This window comes from Mirounga angustirostris, unplaced genomic scaffold, assembly GCF_029215605.1.
Source record: "Mirounga angustirostris isolate CCGP_5_RB_7025 unplaced genomic scaffold, mMirAng1.0.hap1 SCAF_1, whole genome shotgun sequence".
Lineage (NCBI taxonomy): Eukaryota > Metazoa > Chordata > Mammalia > Carnivora > Phocidae > Mirounga > Mirounga angustirostris.
This window is the reverse complement of record NW_026991709.1, coordinates 98,315,052-98,327,453: the sequence shown is the minus strand read 5'-3', so window position 1 is coordinate 98,327,453 and position 12,402 is coordinate 98,315,052. Positions and strand designations below refer to the sequence as shown.

Genomic DNA, 12,402 nt, shown 5'->3' with positions numbered 1-12,402 from the left:
TGATACAGAAAGTGCTATGGGAACATTGAGGGAGAGAGAACTAATTTTCCTTCAAGGAGTTAGAAAATCATGCCCATTAATTTAACAGTGAAGCTTAACTATAACCTAACAGGAATTTGTTAAGAGAATAAGGCAGAAAGAAGCAACATGCTAGGTAGTGAGGGAGGAAGAAACACAGTGAGTATGAGAGATTAAGATAAAATTAAACCTCTTTATCAAAAATAAGGTATTTCTTTCCAAAACATTTAATTTTTGTCATGTTCTTTAGTAGAACTTTACATTTTATTTAACCTTTCAGTTTGAACCTTGCATATGACAGTTAAGAGTTTTGGATTTTATCTGAGGGGAATCACTGAAGAAGTGTGATCAAGAAAGTAAAATGATATTTGTAGTTTAGATTTTTACTGTATTGTGTGGTAATTGGGAAAGATTGGAGGAGATTAGAGGAGACGCAAGAAGAGATATTTAGGAAGCTCTAAAAGAACGTTTCCAGATTAGAAATAATGGGGACATGAACAAGAATAGAGGGGAGATAATAGACTGAAGAAGGATTTGAAATATAAAATATAAGGCTTTTTAACATATTGGTCATTTTATTTCGGATCACTACAAAGTAAGTCTCCTTCATGTAATCACCAAATTAATCTTCTTAGCCCCTTAAATCAGATTTACAACATTGATTTTGTGAATCACTAAGGAAGATAGTGAATGTCATGTATTTTCTACTTTATAAAATAACTTGTATGTTTTGAAACACAGCCATTAGTCACTATTTCTGAACAATGAAGATTGCCAAGATTATGCATCAGATACCACCCACTACATGGGACACCATTAAATGTTGGAAGCTGAATTTAAGCTCATCTGTTCTTAAAAAATAAATTAAAAAAATAAACTCATTTTTTTGACTCACAATTTTATGTTCATTGGGTAGCCAAATGCACAAGTCACATAAACCGGAGCTAATATGAATGAAATGTGGATGGAGTAGAAGATTTAGCCTGCTAAATCTTTCTCTATTTATCTGAAGGCTTTACAGAAATGGTAGGGTTCGGGGCGCCTGGGTGGCTCAGTTGGTTAAGCGACTGCCTTCGGCTCAGGTCATGATCCTGGAGTCCCGGGATCGAGTCCCGCATCGGGCTCCCTGCTCGGCAGGGAATCTGCTTCTCCCTCTGACCCTCCTCTCTCTCATGCTCTCTGTCTCTCATTCTCTCTCTCTCAAATAAATAAATAAAATCTTTAAAAAAAAAAAAAGAAAAGAAATGTTAGGGTTCTGTTGGGGACTGCATTTCTAAATCATTAGTCTATACTTCTCTGTATTTTGTATATTACCTCACTGGCAGGAACATAAAGCAAATAAAGTTACTTTAAGTAGATAAAGAATCATAATTTGAACATATTATATATTCAGTGAAACAGTTTTTAATTGCAGAACACTCATTTTGAACATTTTTTTCAGTGTTAATAATATGTGCTGGTTTTCTAAGGAATAAGGAACTGATTATCAGTACATGTTAAGTTTCTATCTCCACCTGAAATTTGGTTCTAAATGCCAACATGATGTCTTATACAGTTTTGTGTGTAATCAGTGCTGCGGAAATACTTGTTAATTGATTATTATAGTGCTTAATATAGTTTGTTGGGTACGGACATACTTGTCTTTAGTGTATGGTTTTTAAATCCTACTGGATTCTTATTTCTTTCAGTTTGATAGCATTCTGTTTGGCACATGGATGAGTTTAGGAATGTAGCAGGCAGAATTTCAGATGACTTCCATAAGCATCACCTTCTGGAATTCACACCTTTGTGTAATTTCCTACCCTTAAGTGTGGACAGGGCATGTCATTTATTCTAATCAATGGATTATGGCAAGTGGATGAGACATAATTTCAGTGATTATGATATGTCACACAAGACTCCACCTTTACTAGCAGACTTCCTCCAGAAATTCTCCTTGCTGCACTAAGTTAAGTGGCAATGTAAAAGAAGCCTACATAAGGAACTGTGGGTGGCCCCTGTGAAGTGAGGTTAATATCTAGAAACTGAGGGCAGCCTGTAGCTGGCCACCACCAAGAAAGTAGCTTCTCAGTCCTACTGATGCCAGAAAATGAATTTTGCCAACAACCTAACTGAGCTTGGAAGTAAATTCTTTCTCAGTCTAGTCTCAGGATGAGAACATAACCCAGCCAACCTTTTGATTTCAGCCTTGTGAGACTTGAGCAGAGGCGCCAACTAAGCCAGGACCCACCTCCGGACTCTTGCAAACTATGAAATTATAAAATTGAATTCTTTTAAACTGCAAGATTTGTGATAATTTGTTACAAAGCAATAGAAAACTAATGTGCGAAAAGTTGTTTTGATATCCTGAAGTTCCCCAGAGTAAATTAGTTCTTCCTTGCCTAGACAAGAGGAAGTTAGTGTCTGTGGAGGATATTATAAGGTGAAACAGCAATGATGCAGAACAGAGCCATAGACGGTCTCAGGTTGTTTAGGAGAGGCAAATATAGGCATCTCGTTTTTATGTGAACGGCTACAAGTAACTTACCATTGCCTCTTAAAATGTATACTTGGAAGCCTCCACACTCTCATATATGAAATATGACATTGAGAACTAAACAATTGCTGCAGGAATAGTTACATTACACAAATTAGCTTTATATTTAAAGCTAACATACTTTGACTGGTTTCATCATGGGACCAAAATTTCTTCTTACAAAAAGTGACTTAGGATCCGTAAAAAGTATTGTCACTAAGAACTCCACTAGGACAGACACTATCTCTACTTCTTTGCTACCAGAGTCAAAAGTGATGCCTTTTATATTACTGTATTTTTTTTTTTTTTCTCTAGGACGTGGAAGGAATGGAATGGGACTGCAGCTGCAATTGATTTAAAAAAAAAAAAAAAAAGCAAATCAATCATATTAGTCCAGAGAAGCAGGTGTTGGGTATTTTTGTGATTTAGAGAGTGTTTTTTTTTTTTAAGATTTTATTTACTTGACAGAGAGAGACACAACGAGAGAGGGAACACAAGCAGCAGGAGTGCAAGAGGGAGAAGCAGGCCTCCCGCAGAGCAGGGAGCCTGATGCGGGGCTCAATCCCAGGACCCTGAGATCGTGACCTGAGCTGAAGGCAGATGCTTAACGACTGAGCCACCCAGGCGCCCCTAGAGAGTGTTTTTATTGTTTTCTGTCCTCAAAAATGATGATGGAGTAGTCTTGTTTTTGTCTTGCTCCACTGTGGTTTAGTGTCTGGGAAAATGTTTATTTTCAGTAGAAAAATATCATGGCTTAATTTTTAGAGCCAAACCAACTCCAAGCTGACAGCTGGCAATGATGATTTTTTTTTTTTCTTTTCAACAACAAGCAGCAAATATGCTTGTATGTACCTCTTTGTTCACCTCTTTTAAAGTATCTCAAGATTAGAACTCTGAGTCAAAGGGGATGCATAAACTTAATTTTACTGAATACTACATGATTGCCATTCAAAAATGGCTATGCTTATTTATAATCACATCTTTGGTGACTGGATTCCTTGCCAGCACCTGATTTTATTATTGATAATCTGTTTGTAAATTCCCCTCAATTTCTATAATATTTCTTAGCAGTAAACTTAATTTACTTTTATTGTTGTTATCATTATTATTGCCATTATTATCATTATTATTGTTTTCCCTGGTCCTTGTATTCTGAGTTATGAATTATCTTAAATATTCCATAGTAACAGTATTCTTTTTTTTTTAAGATTTTATTTATTTATTTGACAGAAAGAGACACAGCGAGAGAGGGAACACAAGCAGGGGGAGTGGGAGAGGGAGAAGCAGGCCTCCTGCAGAGCGGGGAGCCCGATGCGGGGTCTGATCCCAGGACCCTGGGATCATGACCTGAGCCGAAGGCAGACGCTTAACTGACTGAGCCACCCAAGCACCCCAATAGTAACAGTATTCTAACATTTTTCTTTTCTTTTCTTTAACCTTTGACCCTCCTCTCCCATTTCTCTTATCGCCCCAGTTCTCCCCCACCTCTGGCAACCATCAATCTGCTCACTACATCTATGAACTTGTTTTTTGTGTGTTTGCTTGTTTTTGAGGTCCACATATAAGACATTACACGGTACTTGTCTTTCTCTGTATGATTTCTTTTACTTAGTATAATGTCCTTGAGGTCCAACCATGTTGCCACAAATGGCAAATAAGATTTCATTCTTTTTTATGGCTGAATGATATTCTGTTGTGTGTATATATATCACAATTTCTTTATCCATTCATCCATCAATTGACACTTAAATTGTTTCCATATCCTGGCTATTGTAAACAGTGCTGCAATGAACATGAAGTGTATATATTTTTTGAGTTAATATTTTTGTTTTCTTCAGATAAATACCCAGAAATAGAATTGCTGTATCTTATGATAGTTTTATTTTTATTTTTTTGAGGAACCTCTATACTGTTTTCCATAGTGACTACACCAATTTACATTCCCACCAAAAGAGCACAAGTGTTCTCTTTTCTCCACATCCTCAACACTTGTTATTTCTTCTTTTTTTATAATAACTATTATTATCTTTATTATTGTTTCACCAGTCTGTATTCTGAGTTATGAGTTGTCTTAAGGATTCCATTATAACAATATTTTAATTTTTAATTAGAAAAAATTAAATCAAGTTACAGATATTACTTAAGTAAATTCGAAGAAACCTAAGTGTTAAAAATACTAATGAATACTATTTTATTTTATTTTATTTTATTTTTTTAAGATTTTATTTATTTGTCAGATAGAGAGAGCACAAGTAGAGAAAGCGGCAGGCAGAGGGAGAAGCAGGCTCTCCGCTGAGCAAGGAGCCTGATGCAGCACTTGATCCCAGGACCCTGAGATCATAACCTGAGCTGAAGGCAGACGCTTAACCAACTGAGCCACCCAGGCGTCCCATGAATACTATTTTAGACCATGATTTAGAGTCTTCCAACCTACATGAATGTGCTAGAATGTTTTATTTAACCAAATAAATAGAATAAACTTTAATACATTTTCTCTAATTTAATAAATTAAATATTTAATATTTAATATAATTTAAAATTAATATTTTTTAGCAAAGCTAAAAAAGAAATTTGAATTTCTGCTATGGACTGAATGCTTAAGTCCCTCCAAAATTCTTTGGCTGAGCCCCTCATCTCCAGTATACTAGCATTTGGAGATGACACCTTTGGGAGGTAATTAGTTCATGAGGGTGAACCTCCATGAGTGTGATTCATGCCTGTAAGAAGAGACAACAGGGAGCTTGTTTCTTTTCTTTCTGCTCTTCACCATGTGAAGATAACAAGGGGAAGATGGCCATCTGCAAAACCAGGAAGAAGGTCCTTCCCAGACACCAAATCTGATGGCACCTTGTTCAGACTCCCGAGCCTCCAGAACAATGAGAAATCAATGTTTATTGCCCAAGCTACTCAGTCTATGACAATTTGTTACAGCAACCTAAACTAGGGCAATTTCCTTTTGGAAAATAAAGAGAAATGTATCCTTTCTATGCTTATATACGTTTTATTTTCTGTTTTTTAATTAAATGCACATACTAAGAATTAAATCTGATGACAACTATTGTGACATGACTTAAATTTACTAAACATTGAAGAAAATATTGTATACAATTACACAAAAAATTCATTTAAAAATCACCTGTTCTAATGTCTTAGTTACACACATATATATTTAGTACCTAGTTTGTAGTTTTGGCTGATACTTATTAGCAAGGTAACTAGAACTATTTAAATCCTGCTCAATATGTTAAAAAATTGGATCCAGAATACATTAATATAATAAAATTAGTATTAATATTATTGTACATTGTGGAATAACTTTAAATAGATGTTATGAAATTCATATTTTATACAATATAAGAAACCAACAAAAAGAGAAAACTATAAATACAGTGAAACTTAAATCCAGGTGTTAATTTCCCTTTGACAACTGGAGTTGATGGTGATCTCATAACCAGATGATTTGTATTGGTTCATCTAGAGTAACATTATTCACTGTCAGATCAATATTTAATATCTAAAAACAAAGTAAAATGGTAATTATTGTTTAATCAGAACAGTGCTGTTTTTTAACAAAGATTATTTCCATATATAAATTCTCTCTAAGTTACAGAATAGTCTTTGTTTCTCTCTTTTTGATGAATTTTTATTCCAGAGCATTCGCAACTATTTCAGTAATAATCTCACCCAACCCACTCATTATACAGATAAAAATAAATCCTACAGAGGTGGAATGGTTGTTAAAAGACTGTGAAAACTAAAACTATTAACCAATTATCTTGATTTCTATTATTTTATTCTTTCTTCATATTCCTAAACATGGAATTATTTATAATCGCATTACATAAATCTCTATGCTTCTTGCCCTCAAATACTAGGGCACATTTACACACAAAAATTAGACTGGAAATATGTTTTCTTTTGTATCAGTCCCAAAATGCTTTAGGATGCTGAATTTATTGCTAATAATTTCAATTTTGTTGTGTTAGTTTCTTTCACTGGACAGAATCTCAATTAGACCATGTAGGGACTAATTATGGAGGTGACTAATTGAGCAGCTGTAGTCAATCATCTGTAATATTTTTATGATATGATGATTTCATTAGACTTTACCATTGCTTTTTCTCCAAAGCACTCGCATGACTTTCTTTTTTTTTTTTTTAAGATTTTATTTATTTATTTGACAGAGAGAGACACAGTGAGAGAGGGAACACAAGCAGGGGAGTGGGAGAGGGAGAAGCAGGCTTCCCGCTGAGTAGGAAGCCTCATGCGGGGGCTCGATCCCAGGACCCTGGGATCATGACCTGAGCCGAAGGCAGACGCAACTGAGCCACCTGGGTGCCCCTCACATGACTTTCTGTGCCTTAGCTCAGAAAATTTAGATTCAATTATCAAATATGCAAGAGAAGAGGAAGAGAATCAACATTCCTTTTCTGCTTACTGAATACCAGGCACTTTCTTAGAGACTTTATAAAATATACTCTTCACTAAAACACAACATTCTAGGATTTATTTCCCACACTGTAGAGTAGAAGAGTTGAAAAGTAAAAGTTAAATAATTTTTAAAGATACATATTAACCAGATTTGTAACTGACCCTCTTACACCAAAACCTAACCTAGTTCCTTTATATCAAAAGTGAAAAGCAACAAGTACATCAGATAATTTTAATGCCTGCACATAAGGCAAAAAAACATAATTGTTGCTAGGAAAATGTTTTAAAAATTCTATCAGTAGAGGGGCACCTGGGTGGCTCAGTTGGGTAAGCATCTGGCTTCAGCTCAGGTCATGATCCCAGGTCCTGGGATAGAGCGCAGTGTCAGGCTCCCTGCTCAGTGGGGAGTCTTCTTGTCCCTCTCCTGCTGCCCCTCCCCCTGCTCATGCTCTCCCTCCCTCTCTCTCTCTCGAATAAGTAAATAAAATCTTGTATCGATCCAGCAATTAAATCATGCTTTGCATGTAATTCCCACACCTATGGAGAAGGGCAACCAGGATAAAGAAATTGACCACTCTCTACTTTTAGCATATATCTAGAAAGGTTGGGAACACTAGGTGCTCATAAATACTTGTTTTATTAAATGAATTTAAGAAGGAACTACTCAATTGTTAGTAGTTAAAATTAATATCTTCTTTTGGAATCACTGAGGTAATAAAATATCATAAAAATTTCTTCTTAATACTTAAAATTCTTTGTGAATTAGTTTGGAAGCAGTGGAATGAGCTTTTTTCTATAAATGATGTGTTTTTATACCAAGTATCTGGTCAAAATGAACTTGAAATAATACTTGATATGTTAAAATATCTAATTTAACATTGTTCACCTGACTGTATTCAGTTTATTTTTATAGTAAAAGTTAGGAGCTTTATTTTTACCAATGTAGTACTAAATAAAGAGAAAGAAAATATATATAGCAAATTATCCTTTTTAATCTGATTAAATTTGGCCAGTTCAAAAACACTGATTGCTAACTGTGATCGAAAACCATTGACTATCAATTCCTGGAGAATTAATTTTTCCCTTTGAAGGACTCAGTTTCTTGGTCTGCCATATGAGATCCCTGGACTAAATCAGTGATTCCCTTACCTTGCAATTTTATAAACCGGTGAAATTTTAAAAAGAAAAATGGGGGTAAGGCACTGATTTATCAACTTTTATTTTACCAAGGAAGGACATTAAGGACATAAAGTATACAAAACTTTAACTTCCCAACCTTGATACAATTTAAAGAAATAAAAGCATTCTGATGCCAATATAGTAATGAAGACATAGTTCTATATTAAAGGGGAAATAACACTGGCCTACAAAACAGCAGTAACAATAGGACAGCTATTAAGTTTCAACTGGATGGAATGACCTTTCAGGTGCTGTTCACCTCTCACATTTGTAAAATCTATGAGGAACTAAGACTGTGGTCCAAGATACAATTATTAATTTTTTAAGTTAAAGTCAGTCAAACAACTAGCTGTTTTATAAGTTAGGTATCTGAAGTGACTGCTGATTAAGAGCTAGTTATTTTTATCAAGCTATAAACCCTACCAGGTACATACACACACACAGTTTTAGTGGTAGAGACATAGCCTTGTACTTGGATCATTTATAACAGTTAGCTGTTGACTAGAATATATGTTATTTTAAATCTACCTTTTTGGGACACAGATTCCAGAATTTAGAATTGGAAGGAGCTGAAGAGATTGTTCACTTGCATATTCTTATTGAATTTGAAAGAAAAAGGAGGCTTAAAATTATTTGTTCTAAGTAAAAACTAATTACCAGCAGCAACTGGACTTTAACATAAAAATCCCAATACCTTGTCTATTGTATGAATCATACCCTTATACACCTGTATGTGAAATAATTCATGAGTGCCAATAGACATTTCTATTAATTGTGCAAGGATTCCCAAATATATTTTATCCAAGATGTATTAAATATTTAAATGTAAACATTCTATAATTGAAAATATATATATATTTTGAGGCACTTTACCATATAGGGATAACAATGACTTAGAGGCTTAATGTAAATTTAATCTTGCTTTGATTATGTCAGGAAAATTGTAACACAGATGCCACTAGGTTGATTCGTATGACAGGTTACTAAGGATGATAATATGGAGATCAATTTGGAAGTTTAAGGAAAATGAATAAACAACAACAGAGGTCATAGGCAACCCATAATTATGTTTTGTTAGGGTTAGGTAATAGAAGACATCCATATAGATGTTTTGAAAAACTCCATTAATTTTTTTTTTCTTACGTCACTTACCTCTTTGTCTGGTTCTTGAGTAAATTTAACTACTTCTGTATTTCCATTATATATGAGATTAACCTCATTAACAGAAGTCCTCCCTTTCCCCCATATGGTGATGAATCCAAGCCTCATTTCATTTTTGTTTATGTAACCATTTTTCAGTATAGTGCTTGTCAAGGTATTCTATAAAGAAAAATAAGTAATTTAAACTTTTCACTTTCAAAAGCAATTAAATCTTTTAAAGCATGTATCTGTTAACCAAAATGTATTTCATAGTACAGCAAAGTATTTATTCATATATTTGAAATGAGGTATGTTATACAATAAATATAAAATATGGAAATATAAAATATGGAATAAAACTTCAAATATTATTTAACACAATTGCATACAAATGATCTGACATGAATACATACCTGGTTTAAATTAAATTGTGCCGAGAAATATAAGCCTTTTTCATAGGTGTCTGTAGAGAGAAAAAAAGGTAATATATTTATATTTCCAAAGAAGAAAAATAGTAAAAGCAAGAATATTTTGTTTCTCTTTCCTAGTATAAAGGGTATCAAATACCATCAAGTTATATCTCATTTTTCTCTAAGTTAACTTGTTCAAACATAGTCCAAAGAGCACTGAAATATGAAGGATGAATCATCAGAGAGGTCCCTAGAAGGACAGGGTAGGTTGGTGTGTGTGTGTATTTATGTGTAGGAGGGTAACAAGAAGGAATGACAGGTCTAAAATCACCTTAACATAGCTCTGGGAGAGTGAAAAAAGTCCAAGAATAAACAGAATTGGGTGATGATAGTGGTGGACACTTACTGGCCACTTCAATGACACACAATATAATCATATCTAACAAGCAAAATGAACATGATGGAAACTATTCTAGTGTCATTTGAGAAAAATATTCAGTTGCTAGGGATTACTATAGGTCTACTGAAATCAAACTGATTTATATCCATTTCTTTAAGTATATTTATATCCATTTCTTTAAGTATAATCTTGCCATATTTAAAATCAATTTTTAAAATAATTTTACAGCTAAAATTTAAGTGCTTACTATTTGTCAACTTTTAAGTACTTTATCACACTGCTCTAAAAGGTATGTCCTTTTATTGTTCTCATGGTTGAAGAGGAATGTGACTTCCAGAGAAGTTAAATGGCTGAAAGTGAATCACATAATTATTAACGAAATCTGGAGTCAAGTGCAGCTTTCCCTGAATTCTAAGACTGTGTTTGTATGTAAAACCAAACAAGCATGGGTAAGGCAGAAACAAGTGTTAAAATAACATTGAGGGGCTCCTGAGTGGCTCAGTCGGTTAAGTGTCTGCCTTCGGCTCAGGTCATGATCCCAGGGTCCTGGGATGGAGTCCCACATCGGGCTCCCTGCTCTGCAGGAAGCCTGCTTCTCCCTCTCCCACTCCCCTTGCTTGTGTTCCCTCTCTCGCTGTGTCTCACTCTGTCAAAAAAATAAATAAAATCTTTAAAAAAAATAAAATAAAATAACATTGAAAAAGTAACAAATTTTAATTGCCTTTTCCAACTTATACATGCCAGCACTGTATTAAATAATTCTTTGAAAAATTGCTTAATCTGCAACTAATTTTGCCTACACTAAAAATTAAATCATATTCTGCCTAAAGCCTTTTTTTCTATACACTAATGTATGCATGGTTTATTTGATACGTGTTTTAAGGCAAATATTTTAGTCTAATTTTTAAATATACAGTTATAGCTTCAGTTTTTAAGAGCAATTTTTTAAAGTATATAACTATGAGATAAAAGAACACAAAAGTGAAAGCTATTAGGAGGATATGGGCAGTTTTGTTGTTGTTTTAATAAATAAGCAAAAAATACCACATATGATCTCAGTCAAGGGTACACATGTATCTATTTCAAAGACAAGTAGGACAAAATAAGATTTTACCAATCTACAACATTATTATCTAGAATGGTCAAACTTTACTTAATATACACAAATTTCGAGATAAGTTTACAATAGTCTCCCTTTAGGTGGAGGAGGTTAGATTCTAAGACCCCCCTATTCGGTACCTGAAACTACAGACAATACCAAGCCCTGGATATACTAAGCTTTTTCCTATAATACTTACCTCTGATATAGTTTAATTTATAAATTAGGCACAGTAAGAGATTAACAGTAACTAATAAAATAGGACAATTATAACACTATACTGTAATAAAAGTTATGTGAGTGTGGTCTCTCATTCTCAAAATATCTTAGTGTGCTATATTCATTCTTGTTGTGATGATGGGAGATGATAAAATGCCTACATGATGAGATGAAGTGAGATGAATGACTTGGGCACTGTGACGTAGCGTTGGACTACTACTGACCTTCTGACACTGTCAGAAGGAGGATTGTCTGTTTCTCCACCGTGGTTTTCCACGGGTAACTGAAATTGCAGAAAGCAAAAGCATGGATAAGGGAGAACTGCTATATTTTGTCTTTGATTTTCTTTGAGAAAAAAAATATGTCAGCAAATAATATTTTATAAAATGTGAATGTACTTAAAGGAGGAAATAATTCCATGCTTATCAACTAGATTGATGGGCTTGCTGAGAGAGAAAACTTCTTTGGAGATTCTGACCTGATGAATCAGACACTCCATAAGCATTTGTTGTATATTGTTGTTGCTATTTACTCAAGAAACTTCAAGGGATTATCTGAATTCTTCGTACTTAATTACAACAAATATAATGAGTTTGTGAAATATAATCAGAAAACCCCAAATTGGCCAGAATAATTTTGTATGCTTACATGGAATGATCATAAATAAATATTTGAAGTATGTTGTTACTTTCCAGTGATTAAAAAATAAAATCTCCCATGAAACTTTAATAGGGTAAAGGTCATACCAAGTTATTTCATTTGTATCTTAGTTTGATAGGGAGAGCTAGAGAAAAAATTTCTAAGAGAAGCATTGTCTCCCTTGCTGTTCAAATGAATTAACTCAATTTATTGGATAGGTAAATTCAAAGGTTCCAAGACAAGGATGCAAATTATGCACAACTCAACTTTACAACCCTGGGAAACTGTAAGCAAATTCAAAGTACAGCCTGCTGGGCCCAGGTGAGAAAGGCTGCAAACTTTGTTGAACCCC

At 34.1% G+C, this 12,402-nt stretch overlaps 1 protein-coding gene across 1 annotated transcript in view; it reads right to left on the bottom strand.

Annotated features, from left to right (window-relative positions):
- Window positions 1-5,978: 5,978 nt before the first annotated feature.
- The window catches only part of SI (sucrase-isomaltase), a 98,648-nt gene continuing 92,224 nt past the window's right edge, over window positions 5,979-12,402 (bottom strand). The window contains exons 45-47 of the mRNA XM_045902126.1: window positions 9,697-9,746; window positions 9,296-9,463; window positions 5,979-6,047 (exon numbers count right to left, since the gene is read on the bottom strand). Of these exons, the coding sequence (XP_045758082.1) occupies window positions 5,979-6,047; window positions 9,296-9,463; window positions 9,697-9,746 (287 nt within the window). The remainder of the gene's footprint in view (window positions 6,048-9,295; window positions 9,464-9,696; window positions 9,747-12,402) is intronic.